The sequence below is a fragment of the Rhinichthys klamathensis genome, unplaced genomic scaffold (assembly GCF_029890125.1).
Source record: "Rhinichthys klamathensis goyatoka isolate OS25496 unplaced genomic scaffold, OSU_Roscu_1.1 h1tg000561l_1, whole genome shotgun sequence".
Lineage (NCBI taxonomy): Eukaryota > Metazoa > Chordata > Actinopteri > Cypriniformes > Leuciscidae > Rhinichthys > Rhinichthys klamathensis.
This window is the reverse complement of record NW_026607027.1, coordinates 436513-459701: the sequence shown is the minus strand read 5'-3', so window position 1 is coordinate 459701 and position 23189 is coordinate 436513. Positions and strand designations below refer to the sequence as shown.

The window sequence follows — 23189 nt, the reverse complement described above, 5'->3', positions numbered from 1 at the left end:
AAATCTGAGCTGAAGAGGATTTGCCCAAATCATTCACTCTAATATATGGTCCTGAAAACCATAATTAGGTTGTAGGTCTGTTTTGAATAGGTTGTGGACAGCTCGGGAAAACTTTGGTAAATGTAAAAAATATAATGTAACTAGCTATATAAATAATACATTCTTAGGATTATATAATATTATAACAATAATTTGATCAAATATGGCCTAGTGTTTGTTTGATGTGTTGCTAATTCACACTTCTGCTATTGTTAATGCATTTTGACATTCAGACTATGCCTTGCTAATCATTGTTGGGCCTATCCCCAACTAATGTTAACATTAATACATTTTAAGGACTTTTTGTTACCTTTGTACAATAAATCAGTCTGGTTGAACACTGGTCTAAGGCAAAATATCATCCATGGCTGTTTGTCATTGTTGGATGAAGGCTATTTACAGAGATGTTAACAGCAGGTACAGACATCTGTATCAGTATAAATATATATATTAAGGTGTAGACAGACCATGTGCTGGTGACGCATTTGCACATGTAGACTTTCAAAGATTAAATCTCTCAAAATCTCACAATCAGTAGAACACTTGACAAATTGATTGTAAATGGTAGTTAAAGCTGATGTGTGTCATTGTTTGGATGGTAACATACTTTCTCCTATCTCAGTTTAATGCGCAGAGACAACTTTAAGTAGCCATTTCTTAGGTTGATTTCCCACAAGAGTGTAAACACTGTCTCTGTGGCGCTATCAAAACATTGCTCTATTTGTTTGAGCGGCCCAATATGTCAAATTCTGGCTCCACCAATGGTGTGACTGCTTATATAAATAACACCATGCAGCAACTGCATTCAGATGGCCTTCTGGAGAGTGTGTGGTTCACTTATAAAATACTTTGGGAGCATAAAGCACTTTATTTCCACATATCATATCACAATTTCAAATATATTAGACATTACAGACTACCATACCAAATGGACACAGTTTAGAAGAAAAGCAACTGAAGCCATGTGACCCACAACACGTTGTCATGGACCCAACACATATCTTGATTAATTTTTGTTGAAAATATTTGGTTTATCCCTTAATATTTAAAAGGAGTTTTTTTTTTTCAATGAGAGCAATGACCAAATAGCCATTTTAGCCAATTAATTAAATTAAAATATTCAATGCAAGAAAATTGATTCATATTTTATATAATCAAATTTAGCATACTGTTTCACTACATTAACAGAAAAATATGTAATGTAACTTATATTCAATGATATGCATCAATTTAACAAAACAAAAAAACAACAACAAAGAAACTATTTACTTATAGTTTTACTAAAACAAATGAATACATAAAAAATGTCACTTTAGAAGGATGCCGCAAATTAATCAGTGCATCAGTTTTAGATTCACTGAAATTCACTATTTGAACTAATTCATGGAAATGAATAAAACTTACCAAATCACTATTATTCGCAATGCAATGGAATGCAATGCAATGCAATGCAAAAAAAAAAAAAATAGAGACTATATTAAAACATCTGTCTTAAAGGGTTAGTTCACCCAAAGTATATATATTTTTTAATGCTTCAAAAAGCTTGTAAAGAATAATGCATGTTGAAATGCACGCATTGAAACTGTTCATCAAATAAAGCAATTGTGTCTCCCCAGGTTTCATTAAAATACCTTCATTTGTGTTCAGAAAATAAACGAGTAATTCATTACAGAATTGTCCTATTTGGGTGAACTATCATGAGACAAAAAAGGTTCATGAAATAAGTCTAATGGCATGCTCTTTTTTATTTTGGATAAATTTCAATAAATAAGAAGTGCTTTAAAATCGTCAATAATTGTTTATTTGTTTTAAGCATGGAGAAGGAGTGCTGTCCAAAAAAATTGATCGTTGCTGTTTACTAGTGTTTGTTTCAGTTTATTGTTCCTGGATGTAAAAGCCTTTACTGTGCATGGCTGTTGACTGATGTGTGTTTGATGCCATGCCCATGTCTATCATAATGTGCATGAGAGTGTTTTATGCTTTCACTCTTTTCAAAGCTGAATCTGTAAACAGATGACTCAAAATGACTCAAGATGATAAGTGTGAAACACACAAAAGATGAGTCAGTTCAATAAATCACAGAATGAAATGTCTCATTGAGGGTTGAGGAATAATTAACAGAGGTCTCCAACAGCATTTAACATGCCCCGAATACCATTTTCACTCTTTTTCTGATTTAAAATGTTGGGCAATTAGGGTTGGCAGCCTGCCAGTGTTGGGAAACAGAACTGAACAATGGGGCTACGCTATTCTAGCATGTCAAAAGAAAGATGTCAACACCAACCTTGACTCTCAAAGCCCCAGTGTACATGTTCACTAAAAAAACGCTAAGCCCCAGATGTGCCAAAGCGTCAGGGGAGAACCGCATAACCACACAGGGCCTACTACATGCTAGCTAACATGTCATCATTATCCTGTGGAGACCGAAAAAGAGAGGTCCTTCTGTTTGTAATGGATACTATTGCAACACTCTTCCCAGTGTCCTTTTATAGAGCCTCAGTCTCCCAAACACGCAACAATTGCACATACACTCACACCTAGATGGTAATAGGAAACCAATCACAATCAATAAAATGCATAGTGATATGCAGGCTAAGGGAAATTTCTATATTCTCCAAACAGATTCATTTTTTTTTTTTACTATTATTCCAGCGTGATCTATCATTAGCAATATGACACACTTATAATGCCTTCAAGATGTTATGTGGTGAAAATTCCTCTAAGACCTCCTGCAATTTTATTTTTCTGTCTACTTCATTTTTTTCTGAGTAAAGAAAAATTACAAAGGCATTTTACTGGCAAATTTAACTCTCTCTCCCTCTCTCTCTACCATGTGGCGTATGACCCAGTGCCTTCTTACATTTAAATTTCCACTGTCCACTGTGATCTACTAAAACACAGGTTCACACACAATTTTTGAACATTGAAACTTATTGCCCAGGAACAAAGAAATCTTTTGGATGATCCAATACATGGACATTCGTCTCACTATATACATGGTCAGTTGTCACAAAGGAACCTGTAGAACATATTGAATAACTGCTATGGACCCTTTTTTTTACAGACTGTGATGACGTGTTTCCACAGTTATAAACATAACCGTAAAGTTTTTCATATTTTCAGTTTTAAAAAAAATAATACACATTCATAATGCTACTTTGTGTTAAATGACCTAATTTCCCTCTTTTTGGAAAAATCACAGTTGTTTTCTTCTGCTATTGGAGCAAATGGAAATACAAGCATTATATTTGATGTTGTCTCCCATTCACCACTATAGGGGTTTACTCAACTACGACGACTGGAACCCTGGAAATGTGAGGGTCCATTCGACTACCTTTGAGACGAATGGAAAAGTATGGAAGTAAAATAATCCCAAATGTTTTTGAAACAAAAAGCCTGTTGAATTGTACTACTTGAAAAAAATATGCATTGCATTAACCCTGCTTGTATTTTAATGCATTGTATTTTTAGGGCTTGCATTTTTATAGGCTGAAATTTAGCATGGTTAAATATTTAAGCTGTGAATATTTCAAATCAAATCATTTCAAACACATTTTCATTAGTAAAATTTCAATAATCCATATTCACCTTTCATATTTCATTTCCCAAATATTCAAACTGATTAAAAATACAACCTAAAATATTCAACAGGCGGTTTTCGGTCCATTTTATTTCGCTTTGCAAATTCGCTTCCACAAATTCAGTGGTTCAAATTCGACAGTAAATTCAACATTGACATCCAGGAGCTGCAGGAAAAGTAGTAGATTACCGAGCATAATCTCCATCTGCTGTTAGTGGACCTCACCAGCAGGGGGTGCAAGCGCGTGTTGTTGACGAAGACCAGAGCAACAGTTAGACTAGAGCAAGCCATTCATTCATAAAAACATATTTACAAAAATGTAAGTGTATTTGTGATTATTATGACGTCTGTTTTATGTGAAATTCAGTGTGTTCACGATTACTTTTCCTGTGTAGCCTACATGCATCTTTCTCTACCATGAACGATAATGTTATTCCCCCGATGCGGATGTACAGATCCAGTGTTACATTTGACACATTTCTCTTGGTTGTTTAGTTGCCTTAACCTTATATTGCAGCGATGTGCTGCATGCAGTACTAGGGTTTGGTTTCCCTCAATATGTCAGGATTCCCCTGCTGGACATATAAAACGCTTAACGTAGCTTAATGGACATAAAAGACCAAACTCGCAGGCTAGCAGATGGACTCAGAATATGAATTTGACGCGCAAAGTTTAATGCTGAGCGTTTCCCAGTGATATACTGGCATATATTTGGTTTGACATTGGACATTCGCACATTTAGGGACCGTCTCTAAAGTTACATACGAAATTGGTATACACGTTTCTAACTTAAATACCATTTGAAAAGAACGACTTACAGTCATAAAACCAACTGTAAAGTGTTCGTGTAGGTGTCAGGCTCAGGCATAATGCGCAATTTTTTCAAATAGATTGAAGTTTGCTATTGAAGTTAGAAACGTTTAGGCCTATAGGACTTGTTACTTTAGAGACGGTCCCTAAATGTGCGAATGTCAACCCAATTTTACATTTAGTCTTTTAGCTGGCACTTTTATCCAAAGCGACTAGTTAAACTAACAATATAGAACAACAATATGAAAGTGCTACTTCCCAGTTTAATCTAATGCAGTACATGTACAATACATACTTTCCAAATAAGGTGCGAGTTTGGTCTTTTATATCACTGTACTGTAGTCCATTAAGCTACGTTAAGCGCTTAAGTCCTGACGGAATTTGGGGAATCTTTGAGTATGATGATGTATTGAGGGAAACAGATTATAATCCCGTTCGCTGATAACATAAGGCTACACAGGGAAAGTAACAATGAATGAAACATAAAAACATTTTTTGTGCCTTTAGATATCATCTTTTCCGCATATATACTGACCCAGATAATCGTCACAAAAAACGTAATGCATGCTGAGTTTTTATGAATGAATGGCTTGCTCTAGTCTAACTGTTGCTCTGGTCTTCTCAACAACACGCGCTTGCACCCCCTGCTGGTGATGTCGACTAACCGCAGATGGAGATTATGCTCGGTAATCTACTGCTTTTCCTGCAGCTCCTGGATGTCAACGTTGAATTTACTGTCGAATTTGAACCACTGAATTTGTGGAAGCGAATTTGCAAAGCGAAATAAAATGGACCGAAAACCGCCTGTTGAATATTATAGTTTGTATTTTTAATCAGTTTGAATATTTTGGAAGTGAAATATGAAAGGTGAATATGGATTATTGAAATTGTACTAATGAAAATGTGTTTGAAATGATTTGATTTGAAATATTCACAGCTTAAATATTCAACCATGCTAAATTTCAGCCTATAAAAATACAAGCCCTAAAAATACAATGCATTAAAATACAAGCAGGGTTAATGCAATGCATATTTTTTTCAAGTAGTACAATTCAACAGGCTTTTTGTTTCAAAAACATTTGGGATTATTTTACTTCCATAGAAAAGTTAATGAACACTAAATAATTTCTGAACGAGTTTTCGCAGTGCAGTTTCTAATGAAAGTTTTTAGGTAGACTAGGAGGAAGCTTTGCATTATAATCCTTAAAGTATGTCTAAATAGTACAAGAAAAACATACCTTTTTTTTCATGATACGACCCTTTCAATTGAAGCGTAGGCCAGAGAACAAATCAAAGGACATGTTAGGGGTTACGGCATCAGTTAGGGGATGTTTATGAGTGCATTCAAGATGGTTTTGCTAGTGTCCTGCCTCGTATTTTTTGTATGTGCCCAACGCAAACAGATTCCATATGTGTGTAGTGCACACAAAGTTCTTCGCTAGAAGTTAAATGACCCCACATTTAGGCAAAGGGAGGAAGACAAGGAAGACAGCATAAAGGCACAAAAGACACCAGCTGTACTATGTAATTATTCCAGACTTGACATTTACGATGTTTGAAAAGATCAACCAAGCACTCAGATTTACATGGCACCATGAAGAGGAAATGACCTAAGGTAAACATCCCAGTCTCAGGAGCTATCACGACCTCTGACCTCTCACGGTTTGCATGACGTGGCCATTTTCCACTATAACAGAGGAAGTATATTGAGCTCTGTGATGTTAAATATCTACTTTATTTTAGGTCTTTCTTTATTGATCTCCACAGAGAAGTTTGACTTGTAGAGCAAGGTTGCCATTATATACACGCTTTAGAAATCTATGCATTTTCCCCAAAGGCATAAATGTAAGTCTTGACACGGATTAGACAGAGTTTTCATACCCTGCTGGGCCACTTCTTCCTTAAATATGTCCTGCAGAGAGGAAGCGGCATGATGACTGATTGATCCTGCTTATTTGATCTAACCTACAGTTGGGGATTCTCAGCAGAAAGCAATATAAATAATTTACTTCACTGTCTATGTATATTATGCTCACCAAGGCTGCATTTATTTGATCAAAAACACAGTAAAAACAGTAATATTGTGAAATAATATAACAATTTCATAGAACGTTTTTCTATTTAAATACTGTATATTTACGTATTTTATTCCTGTGATGGGAAAGCTGAATTTTTAGCTGCTATTACTCCAGTCTTCAGTGTCACATGATCCTTCAGAAATCATTTTAATATGCTGATTTGGTGCACAATAATTTTTCTTCTTCTTCTATTATTTTTCTTATTATTTGTCTTATTATCAATGGCTTATAAATGTTTTATAACTACATATGTTTATACTTATCCATGTGTTTTGCTGTTTTGTTTTGATTTTGAAGTTTGTGGAAAGATAAAAACAAAAACAAACATTTAATCGGAAAACTGCATTCAATTGATCAAAACTAACAGTACTGACATTTATAATATTACAAAAAAATATATATTTTCAAATAAATTATGTTCTTTAAAAAAAAAAATCAGAGAATCCTAAAAAGTATCACGGTTTCCAAAAAAATAATAAAAAAATTAGGCGACATTTTCAACACTGATAATAATAAGAACCATTATTAGTAATTGAGCATCAAATCAGCATATTAGAATGACTTCTAATCTGATCACAAAAAAGCAAGTAAACTTTATATATAATGCTAAATATAATGTATGATAATGCAATGAGTGAATTGCATTACCATTATCAAGTGTCTGTCAGGGTTATGTTTAGTTCTGTTCAGTTTGATTGTGTTTTGGTTTCATTTTCCCTGTTCTTGTTTTGCCTGTGTTCCCGGTCATTGTTAGTTTCCATAGTTAGTTCCACACCTATTCTTAGTTCCGTAAATAACTCCTATTTAAGCCCCTAGTTTTTTCGGTTCAGTTTTTCAATCTTGATTTGGTTTATGTGGTTGTGATTTATTGCCTATGCTTCCTGAGTGTTCTTAAAAAAATTGGGGGCAGATCAGATTCATCATGCCAGTATGGGGATGAAGCTAGTCATAGGTCTGTGCAGAGGACTTGTCTGGTTCTTGTGGTCTTTGCTGAGGATCTGTGCCAATGGCTGTCGTGTCGACGAGGTCGTCACAGCGGATTGTCTAGTTGACAGGATCTCTGCTGACATTCAGGGCTGTGGTTTTTAAGTAACATAATAACTTAGTAGCAACCCTGCTTCGGATTTAAGAGGTTAAGGCTAATTTAAACAACAATCGATTATGGGAATTTATGTAAATTGACATCCATTGGAATATAGCATGTGAGTTGTGTGGACCACTTTGATGGTGCCATTTTGTCTTTTTTTTTTTTTTAGATGAACAATCCCTTCAAACATCATGGGTGGGTTAAAAGCAGATGGGCTGGAGTGTGAGGTCAAATCTAGCGTCATTTCTCAGGTAGAGGGAGGTGCTGACTGAGTGGATACATGTTGGTTCATATGAGTGTGTGTTTGTGTGAATGACAGACAGACAGACAGACAGACAGACAGACAGAGACAGCATAAAAGAGAGATGGTAGAGACTTTACCTTCTTGTGAGGAACAGTTGTCTGGGTCATGGCCAGCTCGAAGCTGTGTGCTCCCGTCAGCTGTGTTTTCTCCCAGAGTTTCCTCAGCTGCTGTACACACTCGTCCTGACAGCACAACGCCTCGCTCACTTTACTCTGCACATAGACAAGATACACTGCTAGCTTGCCAAGATTCACTCCACTCATAATTAGAGGCAAGCATTACATTTGCTGCTGCTTATGGTAAGATAAGATAAACCTCTAAGCCAAAGTATTAAACATCTACATATGTAACTTGTCCCACACCAAGAACACCCTAGAATCCATCATAACATCCATCATAAAATGTCATAATCATTTGTTAACAAGTATTCATTACTTCAATGAGCTCATTGTTTCTGCATTCAATTATTACATTGTTTAAATTAATACCTTTTTCGCTAACTGTGATTTCGTATATGTACATGTCTGAAATACATAACTTAGACAGTTACCTCTGAAAACAGATCACTCTAAATTGTAATGTGGACTCATGCATTTTCTGTAAAGCTGTTTCGAAATTATGTGTATTGTGAAAAGCGCTATACAAATAAATGTGAATTGAATTGAATAACCCTCAACCAACTGCCTAGTAGAAACCACCTAGAACACAACCGCACAGCAACACCCTGGTAAACAGCAGGCTCATTTTGTAAATTTACTAAAATAGTTTAATTTGAAATATCACTGATATATCACTCTACTGTACTGTATATCAACTTACAGATCTGTTTTGCCCTGTCCATTGCTATGGTTGCAACGTCAACCAATGCAGTTTAGAGGAAGGGTCGGAAATTCGTTTTATAAACACTTTTTGTTATACTGGGTGAAACTCTCTTCACATCCTGATAGCAATCAATAAGAGAAGTGGTCTAAATATTAAAACATATATCTTCAGTGGAAGTCTCAGGACCAAAACATGTTCATCCAATCATTGTATTCGGTCCGAATGCAATGATATGATGTCCTACCTGCCTGTCAACATATGCATTTCCATACTTCTGCACACCCTGCTCGCGCCGACATCACACGTCATTAGCACGTTAAAGCTATGCTGATTTGTAGACCGTTACCGAGCGCCACAAACAAACAGCAGCAGCCTTTTACAGTTCCTCCTAAACCAAAACAACGAGCTTATGCTGCTTTCACACCATGTCGTAACTGTAATTACGAGATGGCAACCCGTGACGTCCTCAGACTGGGATTTTTCTGTTTCTATGTCAACACTATCAATGCAGAAATTAATCTGCAGCAGTCAAGTGGTACAAGTAAGAGCTCTGTAAGTAGTTTACGATGATTATTATTGTAATGTTATGTGGTTTGAGAAATTAGGTAATTTAACTTTGTCTCTCGTGACGCTTTGCAGACTCTGCCGTGTGCATTCATGTTTTAAAGGGGGCTTTTGGAGACGCTCTGAAGGGAGGGTGGGGTCTCATGTTTTAAGATTCAATATACCTACTGTATAAGATTCAATCCCGCATTTAAATACGGTTGTCACTCCAAGAACTCTGCAGTGTGTACTAAGCAGCTTGAAAAATAAAGCTTGAAAAAACAAAACCAAAGGTAATATGTACAGAAAGCAAGCAAATACATGTATAATTTATAAATAAAGTCTATATATAAAGGATCCAACTACCACAAATAATATTTACAACTGTTATTTATTCCCCTCAATGATACATTGACACATACACAAACACATTTGTTTTTATTAGTCTAAACATCTCATAGACTTCCATTGTTTTTATATCAGGTTAATGATAATTTTCAAACCTGACCCCTACCCTTAAACATAACCCTCACAGAAACCTCTGCAGATCACTAGATTTAAATACAAACATGATTTGGCCTATTTATAAGCCTTTGAATCAATAAATGGTTGTCATGATATTGCATTATCTAAGTGAGAACATCTGGCCCTCACAAATATAAACACACTCACACACCCCCACACATCTTGTGCCACAAAAACAACATGTCTGACTGTTACCTGCAGTGCCAGAAGCATGATTTGGATCCAGATATGTGGCTGGCAGCTACACAGGGAGAAACAGGACTTTCCATAGAGGCAGTAGTGTCCTTTCAGTGGACAGGAGAATGACAGCTTAGCCACACAGCCACGATGGGAGTCTGGAGTACAACACACACACAAGCACAGGAGCATGAATTGCTTATGAATTCCTTCATCAAAAATATAACCTACTTCCCAAAACCACATAATATCCTAAAATAAACTGCTCCATCTTGTAATACAATAGTGTATGGTATTAAAGTCCCTTGATTCTCCAGATGTGTTTCTGAAACAGCACTTATAGAATAACTGCTTTAGATCACATTGTCTTTTTTGACATGGCTCAAGCAGCACCAAAATTTTTATAAAATCGAAATTATATTTTGGGCTAAATGGTGGTGATGTTAATTCCTCTTATTGACTCAAACATTAATATACCAGTAGGAGGCAACCAGTGAATGTCTTCTTATGATTAAGTTATTGAATTCTTCACTCAACAGTTTTGTTCAATCATCATAATAATTTTATCCACAATAAAGCTGATCTAAAGCATAACTTGTCAAACTATACAAAAAGGGCAAAAATACTTAATTAATAATGAATACATTTGTGCTTAAAGTAAATTCTGAGTTTCAATAACTTCTTTATGTCCAGTAAAATGTATGTGTATAGCACTTTTTATAATACCCAATTTTTCCGTAACACTTTAGATTACAGCCCGGAAAGTACTGCGTAATTTAAGCAATTTTACAGCGTAACCTTCGGTGATTATAGTGTACCTACAACGTACTTACAATATAAGTATATGGGAACAATAATTTAAGTTTGGGGAATAAAGGGGTAACAACCAGGAGAATTAAAAAAAATATTTATACTGTAAGTATTATAGAACTAAGGGGTACTTATTCTACTATTATGATATAACAATCTTACATTTGGGATCAATTTAGCAAGAACATACACTGCGTACCTTTTTGAAATAATGGTGAACCAGTACATACTGTATAGGCTTTTTAAAAATTACAGGGTACATATCTATGCATTTATAAAGTAATATTTTTAACAAAAGTGCTCTGAAAACTAAAACAACTGCAACTTTTGCTAAAATATTGAGCAAAGATACTCTTGTTTCATGTAGTGGTGCTTGTTACCCCCTTGTTCCATGTAGTTACAGGGTAAGTACAATAAAAATGCATACACACAATCTTATATCACTGACTCGGAAACCTTTATTTATTATACAAGCACCACTTACCCTGTAACCCCATGAAACAAGATATATTTCCCAGTATTTAAAAAAAATTGCAATTGTCTTAGCTTTTCTTGCCTTGAAACATGTTAGCCCAAACTTAAACATCTGCACTTTTGCTATCAAAAAAAGAAAGAAAAAAAAAAGGTATAAATGCATAGATATGTACCGTGTAATTTTAAAAAAGCCTATACAGTATTTATTGCCTTGGTACACAATTATTACAAAAAGGTATGCAGTGTATGTTCTTGCTAAATTGCTCCCAAATGTAAGATTGTTGTATCATAATGGTAGAATAAGTACCCCTTAGTTCTATAATATTTACAGTATAAATATTTTTTTAGTTCTCCTGGTTGTTACCCCTTTATTCCCCAAACTTTACATATTGTTCCCTTACACTTACATGTAAGTATTTTATAGGTACACTATAATTACGGAAAGTTACTCTGTAAATTCCTCTTAATTACACAGTACTTTCCGGGCTGTAATCTAAAGCGTTACCCAATTTTCTTCAAAGCAGCTTTACAGAAAATGATGCTAATATTTATGGTATCTTAATATATTCACACAATTAGCAGATTAGAGCTGGGCGACAATACAGTTTACGTCGTTTTACATATTCATAAATAAAGCTAATTCTTCTGCTTAACAGACTCAAAAAACGTTCTCATGTAGCGAAGAGGCATGTTTGTTCAGTGGGTCCAACCATTGAAATGCTTCTTCACTGTCGAACTCGAGTGCTATAGTTGTGCGCTTCAAAAGGGAGACTAATTGCTAAAAGGACTAGAGTAAAAGACAAGAGATCTATCTACTGATGTCTGCCAATAATAGGACACTGTTCAACAAATCTTTCACAAAATCACTTTCTAACACCTTTCCACAAATGTCTATGGCATTAGCTGTTTTTCCATGATCTGGTAAGTATGACTGCACTGAATCCCTCACGCTGACACACATAAACGAACTCACATGTATCCCGCCAGTTCAGCAGGTCTCCGACTGATCGATTATCTTACTGTTTCTCAGTGGGAGAGCTGTTGAGTAATGTGAAGGTGAGGCAGAGACCCGGGGAGTGCAGGGGAGATGTTAAAATAGCTTTGCCAAGCAACCCTTTGTTCTCTCTGCCACCCACAGCTTAATTGTAGCGTATTACACTCAATGAACAGACAGCTGATAATTAGTGGTGTTTGAAAAGGCAAGCATCACTATTACTATTGTTCATACTCATGGATTTGAACAATGAATTGAACCTTATGAACTTCACTTCAGCGCATAACTCATCCAGCAATGTGCTAGTGATGATGATACATCAAATCAGCTTATTGAGGAGAGGTGTGCTATTACAGCAACTGGACTTATGAATTCCTGACGGGATTATTATGAAATTAATGTTTTAAAAACAACATGTTGAACATTAAAACATCAAATGATTGAAAAATAAAGAATTGATACTTTTTAGTAGGTGGCGGTAAGTCACTGTCTTAATAAGTGAGTCATTGAGTCAAACAGCTGATTCATTACTCATTCACTCATACGATTCATTCAAAAACGCAGATTCAGTTTTGTTTGGAACTATTTTCGTTTAGCCTGGGAAAACCCAGACAACTTCCGGCAAATTTGGATTTGCTCTGAAAGTTAGTCAGCTCATTCAAGCCCATTTCCAATCCGTCGAAATCGCGGCACCAATCAGAAACGTTGGGGCGGGCTTTACACGATGACGACAGCGCTGGGATTTTGAAGCAGATTTTGTAGCCTACATTACAAAGATGGATGCCGCCGTCGAACATCACTCGTTCGAATCAGCTATCGCGTCTGTTTTAAGCGATTTGAACGTTTCCTTTTTGTTAAAAACCGAGCAAAGAACAACACTCGGACGCTCTGCATACGTCATCTCCTTCATCGCTCTGATTGGTTTTAGGTCTATCTGCGACGTCCGTTGGTGACGCCCCTCTGGAAATGATTTGTCTATGACGCTTTGCCAGACCATAAAGTTACAACTGAGAATGGTCTGGTTTTAACCAGGCTAATTTTCGTTGGCAAAACATATGAAAACAGACAAAAGTGTGTCTAAAATGTAACTAACTTAATATTAACCTGTATAATAACATCAATATCACATTCGGAATCGTGCTCAGGAAAAACAGCACTCTTGATCATGTGATATTGCTTAAGAGTGCAGAGAGTTTTGCCAGGGCAAGGACAACTTTCTCTACGGAAAATGTTAGTTCTACATTATGGTCAATAACCAATGTCATAGCTAATATTATAAATCATGTTTTGACCATCGACTCAAACAATGGAACAGCTTCTATCGAGCAATTTAATGAAAATATTAGTGAAATTTGGGATTCAAATATAAATATAGGGTACAAAAACAATGTCATGTACTAAACTCTGCAATCTAATGAAAAAAATGAGCTCATATGTGGATCATGTGTATTTCAAACAAAATTTCTGGGCATGTGAAGAGCAGTATTTGGTGATAACATTATCATAACAGTGGGGAATCGACTAAAAAAGTTAGACCACTCAGCATGCAATCCCAGTGTGTAATTGGCGTTTACATTTCTAACATATCTAAAAATATGCCAGGAAAGTGTTATCTTCATGTTCTGCTAAACCAGCTAAAAACAAGAATTAGCACCTGACATGAAATTCAATCTTGAATAATCATTCACATCATTTTGCCTCCAATAATAAGTAATTTCTAAATGAGAGTGAGTTGTAGAAGAGAGTTGTCCTGCTGCACTACACTTGAATGTGAGGTATTTTTGAACATGTTACTGTGTGGATTGTTCTTAGATTTGACGGTTTACCTTCAATGACACAGTGCTCAGGTATGGGGATTAGTTTGATCATTTCGGCACAGAAGGTTTTGATTTCCTTCATGTTGTCTCTCAGGTGGATCCAGAGTCGATCTCCCTCCCGGGGGTCTCCAACCTCCACCTTTTGCCCCTCACTGTTTGGAGAGGTGTCGGGTTGATTTTTTGTGGGATCTTTGTGGTTCTCCTGCAGGGTTGAGGGGACAGGACCAGTCTCTGAGCTGGGACTGGCCTCACAGACATTGAGTTCTGTGCTCACATCCACCAACCCCTCTCCCTCTGGACTGCTGTCAGAGTTAATGGATTGTGTGCGTACAGCGTGAAGAGCCAGACTTTTTGACCTGAACATGAGAGAACAGCACAACTCAAAATACAAAATCTCAGTCTCACTTCATGTTTTTTAATCCTATGAGTTAAAAAGGACCATACTATAATAGACTATGTAGAACATATTTTTTTGCAGTATTATAGTATTTCCCTGAAGCCTACTTATGTCTTAGGGTGTGCTTACACTTGCATTTTGGTTCTCTTGGTTTTTTTGGTCCAAAAAAGAAAACACATTTAGGCCTGGTTCGCTTAGCGGCCACACTGTCATTTTTAACACCAAATTTATTTTTATTTATTTTTAAGCACCTTTTATTATGTATCCTTTGTGACGGAACTTACCGAACATCGAAAACAATGTTGTGTGCTGGGCTAAATGTGCTTGTTGTATGTGTATACATATGTTGTTATTTTTTACCAGATGAGAACTCACAAAGAGGTTCTAAAAAGTGTAAACAGTGCTAGGTATTCCTGTTTTGCACATATAAACGAAAATCTGCAGCAAGGAGACAATAATTCAGACGCCTGTACCAAACTGTGATGGGCAACGTAACTCCTATGAAGAGAAGAACCAGGTATGTTTGAGCATTCTGTCCTTTTTAGGGTCGCATCTTGTGACATCACATCCTGTTTTTGGTTCGTTTAGATCTTTGGTCCTTGCTGCATTCATATTTTAGTTTAATCGCATCAGAGTTTGTTTGGAAGCGTGCTGAGACCCCTGAAGAGGTGGGTCTCGGCCCGCTTGTTTGGTGCGCACCAGGGTTTCGAATGGCAGCGTTCACACTTATTCAAATGAACCGCACTAAAAGAGCAATCATACCAGAGTTTGTCTTAATCAAACCAAACCTGCCAATTGTAAACACACCTTAAATAAGATTTCCATGACCATTTTCCTGCCTTTTCCCTAGCTTTTATAATTAAATAGTTAGCTTTTTCTTCGGTACCTGTCAACATTAAATACATTTTTTTTTTATCCATCTGGAACTGCTCTGATCCTGAAAAGAGGCATTCAAGAACGGAGACATGTGATTAGAAGGGAGGTATTGAAAAGCAAGAGGGATTTGTTACATCAGCAAAAAAAGAAAGCTGATTCAAAGGAAAAACAAGTTGTTAAATTAGATTTTTTTTTTATGAAAACACTGCCAGACTTCATTTAAGAAAGTAAATATGGCCAATTTTGATTCTGATTAACTTTAAGGGTAAGTCTTCACACTTGTAGTTTGGTTCACTTGGTTCATTTGGTACCTAACACACCCTAAGACTTCTATATATAAACGATCTGATATTCTAATAATTAATTTGTAAACGAGTGTTGTTCACACAAAAAGGGTCTTCAAACTTTTTTGATGCCACGGGCCCCCAAATACAGTATTATCATCCCTCAAGTCAACAATACATTCTCATGTTTAAAATACACGACTATACAGTATAGGTGCAATAAGTAAAACCTTATCTGGGAAATATTTACTTTTATTAAGTTGACACTGTATTTCTTTCTACCCACATTTATAGTTAGATGTATAAAACTGAAGAGAAACATAAAGTTATGGCTGTCAATAGCATAAAATGTAATTAAGTTCATGACTTTCAACCCATCTTAAGAAAGCAGAATGTAACTGTAATAATATAAATTTCAATCATTTTGAACTTATATTTTCATTGTATTGCCCACCTGTTGAACCTCATCTCTCTGCGCTCGTCTCGCGCTGCCTGACCCAGACTGTGGCATCTCTGAGGACCAGGAGACGCGTCCTCTCTCTCAGACTCCACCTCCTCCTCATCTCCCATCTTCTGATCAAAAGCCTGGATCTTCACCTGGAGACGCTGGTTCTCAGCAAACATGTCAGAACTAGACTTGGCTTCACTCGGCCTGGACAAATCCTGCACCTTCTCCTCTCCTCTGATGCACAAAGATAAAGGCTGTGTTCAGAAAAGAACACTACTGCACTGCGCTTACTGTATACTGCACAGTATGTACAGTATACTTAAAAAAAAAACAGTATTTGAATTAGTATAATCTATGTAACAATCAATGTAGCAAATAGTAGATTGTCGTCACATGCTCATCCTGTTCTGTTCTGGCAAGGTACATTACAATCATGTAAAAATGGTTACTTTGCCTTTTTACTCAATATTGTGTAAAATCCCTTAACTTAAAAAATAAAAAAAAGTCAAGACAGACAAATTGCAGTCAATAGACTATTCCTTTGAAGATGAAGCTATGGCTTATTATATTGGAAATGGAATCTCACACAAGCCCCTTTCACACAGAGATTCCAGAAAATACACTGATAATGTGTCCCGGGATCATTTGGTTTTGGTTCATTCACACTGCCAGTGATTTTCTGGAATCTGTTTGTGCGTTCACACACATCCTGTAAAGATCCCATAAAGACACATGACATCAGGATGTGACGTGTTTGCATAAATTTTTTCATCCTTCCTTTGTTCCTTGACGAACACAGACTTTCTTCTTTTTAAGGTGCAACGTGAACGTTGATCTACATTTAAAACCCCCGGTAAAAGAGTCGCACGAAACTACGTCATTGCGACGACACACCCCTTACGGCATTGGTCCTGCCTTTTGTTCACACAGGGTGCGTTCCGAGACTGATCCCGGCAATGTTACTAGGACCACATCTCGCGATTGATCCCGGGAAGTGTTTGCGTTCACCCAGAAGGCACTCTAGCAATTCTATGGCAATTTTCTGGGATCAACGCTCTGCGTGAAAGGGGATACGGTATACTCTATTGGAACAAAAATGCACATCATCCTGGTATTTTAAACATACAGCAAAAAATGTACACAAACAATCTCAGAAAGAGGTTACTTAGAAATATAGCCCTTAAAAAATGTGACCAAAATGTGAACTAGTGTGCATTACATTTACTTGTAGTATACATTTAATTTAACACAGCTCAGTCTGATAAACAAGCCACAACTGAGTGTGTTTGAGTCTGAATCTAAATAGAGATCTCTTATTGACTTTTCTTGCTAGATTTAATTTTTCATTTTAATGTAGTCTAAACCCTGAGTGAATGCGGTTTAGTGTCATTAAACAAAATTATCAGACTAACGTCATTGAACAATCAGAATCAAGCATTCCAGAAAGCCATGTAATAATCATAATTTATTCCAAACCTGCACACTGAAATTGATAGGTAGGTATAAATAGTTAAACTAGACTAGACTAAGTTGCCCTTTCAGGACTAGTGTTAGAGACCTGAATACTAGGTTAGTTTGGCTAAGTGTAAAAAGTGGAATTAGTTATTGCATTGTTAACTTTGTTAGGAAAATTATTGTTACAAAAATGCCAGAAATACTATACAGCAGACTGTCTTTTTTTAGTGCTGTGCATCAATATTCCACTCGTCAGTCAACAGAGAGTCGCTTTTTGTTACCTCCGTGTCGAACTAACCTTATACAAAAAGACGGTGCTGTATAGAGCGATGGTGGCATGGAATTCTCTTCCGCAGTTTTTGATTTTGGGAATGAATGCAATACATTTTCGTAAAAGATTAAGACTTAATTTATTTACATTTGAATAATTGTTATTATTTTATGTTTTTTTGATATGAATGGTTGAAAAGAGGAAAAACATTGTGAAAATTATGAACCCTATAGTAGTATGGCTGTAACTGTGTATTGTGATAATGAATAATGTAGAGCTGTTGTTTTATTGTTTTTTAGTATGTTGTTGTATTGTAATGTATGAATGTGTACACTCCTTTTTTGTCTATATAATGTATGGTTTTATGTTATAAGAATATTTTTTCTTGTGTTGAAGTCTATAGACCCCAGGAAGAATAGCTACTGCTTTTGCAGCAGCTAATGGGGATCTTAATAAACTAAACTAAACTAAACTAAACTAAACTAGAAAGACACATATATGCAATAAAAACTACTTCTATAGTTCTAGTTGTAGTAAAGGTCATTTTTAGATAATTCAAGATTTTAAAATCCTTTCAAAAAGTAGATAAGCAAGAACACGGGGAGAAAGACGAGAAAAAGTAGAGAAAGGATTTTCTATCCTGTCCATTTAATTTACAAAATACCTTTATCCCATATTTCATTCTGTAAATGTATCTTTCTCGGTCATTAATCTTTCGCAGCTAATTTTTCCTCAAGAGAGCACATATGAAAAAGAGAAATGGACAGAATGCTTCAATCTGAAGTACAACTCTTTACCTCATCGTTCTTCTAGCAATGAAACTGCCAAAACGCTGATTATAAGAAGAATTTTGCAATGGCGAGTGTTGACAAGCAGACAAAGGTCTGTGGATTAAGGAGCTTTTAAACAGAAGTTACTCCATCATAATAAAATGTCAATTACAGCAATAAAACTAATCACCCGTGTGATTTCAAAAAACGAATTCTGGAACATGTCAAAGCTACTCAGGAAATCAAAGCATGTGTGTGTGTGTGTGTGTACCTGCTCAGTGTACTATCAGCTTCCAGCTTGCGTCCCAGCAGTCGAGCGATGGCGGTGAAGCTGTTGCTCATGCGGTAGATGTCTTTTCCTCCGCCGCCCAGGATGGAGGTGTAGCGATCGGTCAGGCAGCGGATTTCCAGCAGTAGTGTGTGATGGGCGCTGTGCTCCATACTCGCTAACAGAGACACCAGATACTGCAGCGCCCCGCGGGCCTGGACCTGCACATGAGAAGTACATGTAAAATGTATTGTAATTTTAAATAAAAAAATCCAAGTTGAGTGGTGGCAACCAAACAGTGTTCAATAAGACATATAATAATGGGTGGAAGAACTGTATATTTTGTTTATGAAATCAAAATGGACAATTCTTTTTTTTTTTTAATGGAATATTGCAGTATTTATTATAAATGATTTATCATTCTGTGCACAATCATTATTTTTTTTAATAATCATGTGCCCTCGTATTCCTTAATCAAAATCATCTCTTCTCTTCTCTGATGATGCGTTTACTGGCGTGAGGGCGGGACAACCTGTCACTCACATGAGATCACAGCAATAGCAAACCACAACCATCCAACGATACAATCAATACCCGGTGAACAAAAATCAAGTCCTGAACTTCATTGTTTCTTGTTCAAAAAGCTGTTTCACTTGAATGTACGTCACAAACTTCCATTTCATGCTGACTTTAAACATTGGTCTTTTATCCTATTGCTGTTGATGCTGTTTCACTTCACACCGTGCCTATGAATATTCTTTACTCGTGGTAAAATCACTGTAACATATGGCCTCCTGTGGCTTATTGCTGTTTGTAATTTGTAAACATTACATGATGCTTAATACTAGATGCAGTTGATGTACAGTCATTTAAAATGTAGCAGCACAACAGATATAAAACATTTATAATAATACGAATAATCATAGAAGAATTATAAAAAAAGAATTATTGAGCACAAAATCAGCATATTATAATGATTTCTAAAGGATTATTAATTTTGGACATTAACTAGTAAGCTGTTATCCTATTGTTGCTGATGTTGATCACTTATTGATGATATAATTAAGATAACCGATTTTTTTAACCATTTCAAAAAAGTACTATAGTAAAATGATACAGAGATCATACTGAATGATTACCAGGTATATCAGAGTAAACCATTCACCATTGTACATTTGAGATAAACAACAGATCTTTTAAAATAAAAAGTTGTATATAAAACAAGAAAACTGTAACAAAATGATTGGCCGCAATTCAGGACATGTAGCGCAATAAACAATATTTTAAAATATCAAGAAAGGTCCAGAAATAGAGTAAAATCACATCATGATGGATTTTTAAGAAACGTACAAAACAGGGACTACATTACGTCTTACACAATGGGTGTGACTCTGGCTGTGCCTGAAAGCATATCTAAACACTATTTTTCATTCCTATTTTAAACTAATATGTGGATCTGATTCAAAACATGTTTCCCCCCCAGTCAGAGTGGTGACTCAAAACAAAAACTAAATCAAACTGAAAGGGGGAGACAATAAATTTTCATATTGGCATCAGCAATTGAATTCCCATTTGAAAACATAAGATTTGTATAAAACAATGTAGTACAAATGTGTCAGAATCAGGATGTGAAAAGTCAAAAACAGCTTCTGATATTAATATACAGACTGATCTAGCTCCATTATGACAGAACTGTGGGTCTTAAGAAACAGTTGGTCCATTACACATTAGGGTAAACAAATCATTTAAAAAGATGTTTGGATCCATTAACAGTTTTTGAACATCTGCATTTGTAATAAAATGCTCTTAATGTACAGTGCCATTAGAAAAGAAATATTTTTTTAGCTCATTGGGCATGAACAAGCACAACAAATTCTGAATTAATTCTGTACGGAATGTGACAACAGATAAAGATTGGGCAACCAAAAATGAATGAATAAATAAATAAAACCAGTGTTTTTTTTAGTATCACTGAGATATTAGTATTGTCACGTTCAGTTTTGGTTTTTGTTTACTTTTCATGGACTTTAAGTTTGTTTCTCATTATGTCCCGTGTTCCCTTTCCACTGTCTTGGTACTAAGAATGCTTTCATTTGTCGTCATGGTTACTTATTGTTTCATTGATTTCATTCACCTGTTCCTTGTTTAGTTCATTCGTTTGCTTTGTATGTATTACCCTCAGTTCTGTCTGTTCATTGTCTGGTGTTGGTTGTGTATTGTGCATTTATTTCTTATATTTTGTTTATTTCTCACTCTTTTGTTTTGTTTAATAAAGTTACGCTTCTTATAGATTCGCTACGCCTGTGTCACGTTAAGTTTCATGTCTTTTATTTTGAAGTTTTGTTCCTGGTTTCTTGTCATGTGACTTCCTTGCGCTCATGTAAACATGTATTGTGCTTCCCTAGTCTTAAGTGTTTCATGTGTCATGTTTTTATTATTTCACTGGGTTCAGGTGTTTCTTGTTGTTTAGTCTTTGTGTATAAATAGCCCTAATGTACGGTGGCCGAGAGAGCTCAGTGCGCTGCAACTGAAGAAAATACTTGCCAATAGAAAAAACACCCGTAAATTAAGAAAACATCTTCATCAGTTTCACAACACACGTGTGCTCCAAATACTCACAACACAACCAAATACAGAAACGCGCAGCAAATAGCACAGACCACAACGGAAATGTTTCCAGGGGACCCCAATAAGTGACGAACCCAGCTGTGTACAGATCAACGGCTGTCCGAATTCACTCACTCCTTTTGATTCACTCCTTCAAGTGAACTGTATTAGTAGACAAATGTAGGGAATAGTGAATGAGGGTTTAGGGGGCGATTTCGTAATTTCCTCATTATTTTCACCTGGGATGTTCCCATGACAACGCAGCACGGTGTCCATAAGCTGAATAGCTGTTCTTAAGACAGAGATTTCTTATTATTGCTGTTAACATAACTGTTGCAAATAAATATATATTTTATAAAAAAAAAGTTTTTATAACATGCTTTATCTGTGTGTGAGTGTCTCAACTTTAAAACTTGCCTTCTCATCTTTGGACCCTGCATTACCTAACATTTCCTATGAAAATTATTTAAATATAACATGACAAAAATCTGTACAATGTAACTGATGTATAGATTAATATCTTACCCTCATGTTCTTTTTCTCTATCTTTTATTTTTATTTATTTATTTTTTCAGCTCTTTGTTAACTCTAATACATTTTGTATATTGTATACGTTTTGCATTAAAATAAATAAAAAGTATACATTGAGCAATAAGCATGTCCCAGCCAGGTACGTCACTTATTGGGGTCCTCTGGAAACATTTCCGTTGCGGTCTGTGCTATTTGCAGCGCGTTTCTGTATTTGCTTGTGTTGTGAGTATTTGTTGTAAAATTGATGAAGTTGTTCATGTTCAAGTTTAGTTTATCAAGTAAAGCCAAGTCTTTGTTCAATTTGTATCTGTTTACAATAGGATTTAAATAAACTTCACGATCTTTATACTTGCCTTCAGTGTACTTTGTTATAGAAAGCTAGACCTTCAACAAAGAACCAATAAGATCATGAAACAAGGGAACCAATCAGAACCTGACGCATATAGGGAAGCACAGGACATGGTCACATGAGGGCAAGGTCACATGACAAGAAACCAGGCACAAAACTTCTAAATAAAAGACATGAAACATGAACATGAAACAAAACCCACAACTAAACGTGACACCCTGGCTATTTTATTTATTTTATATCTTTTCAGTTTTTTATTTTTACTTTTAAAGTTTTAGTAATTTTTCAATCTCAATCAACTCTAAACTAGTGTGCAGTGAACTTGACTTGGTCAAAATAAAACCAGCTAAAACATCAACCAAACAATTCCCCTGCTCAATTCTCTCCACTAGATAATATCCTAACTTCTAAAAACATTTCAAGCTGCCGCTTTGGTGGTGGTGACTACAGTATATGACCGTACTGTATGATGTCAGGTTCGAGAGTTGGATTTTGCTGAATTAGGTAAGACAGTGGTAATTATTTATTATTCATGTTGGCTGCTATATGAACGGAAAACCAAAGCACGCCTATATGCTTGCTCTTGAGTCACTTAAATAATTATCAGTATGACGCAAGTTGGCCTGCTGGTATGTGATAGTGGCTGTCTAACTATATGTCAGAATGCCAAAATTGTTATGCAGTTAGATGTGCACACTGAATAAACTAACGTGCCAATAAAGGTGTTTACATGCAAAACAAAATCAGTGTAACCGGAAAAACATTAGGTGTTGATTGTTCTTTTTTTCTTCTTTTTCTTAAGTGTATGAGCTCTCCACAATAAAACAGTGCTGTTTTAATGGTGTGTTGTGGTCATTTAATCAGAAGTACAAT

The 23189-nt window shown here is 35.9% G+C and overlaps 1 protein-coding gene across 1 annotated transcript in view; it reads right to left on the bottom strand.

The window, feature by feature from the left end:
• veph1 (ventricular zone expressed PH domain-containing 1) overlaps positions 1–23189 on the bottom strand; it is a 109233-nt gene that overhangs the window by 39067 nt on the left and 46977 nt on the right. Inside the window, exons 6-10 of the mRNA XM_056239401.1 lie at positions 18833–19050; positions 16072–16299; positions 14070–14416; positions 9984–10123; positions 7976–8110 (exon numbers count right to left, since the gene is read on the bottom strand). Of these exons, the coding sequence (XP_056095376.1) occupies positions 7976–8110; positions 9984–10123; positions 14070–14416; positions 16072–16299; positions 18833–19050 (1068 nt within the window). The remainder of the gene's footprint in view (positions 1–7975; positions 8111–9983; positions 10124–14069; positions 14417–16071; positions 16300–18832; positions 19051–23189) is intronic.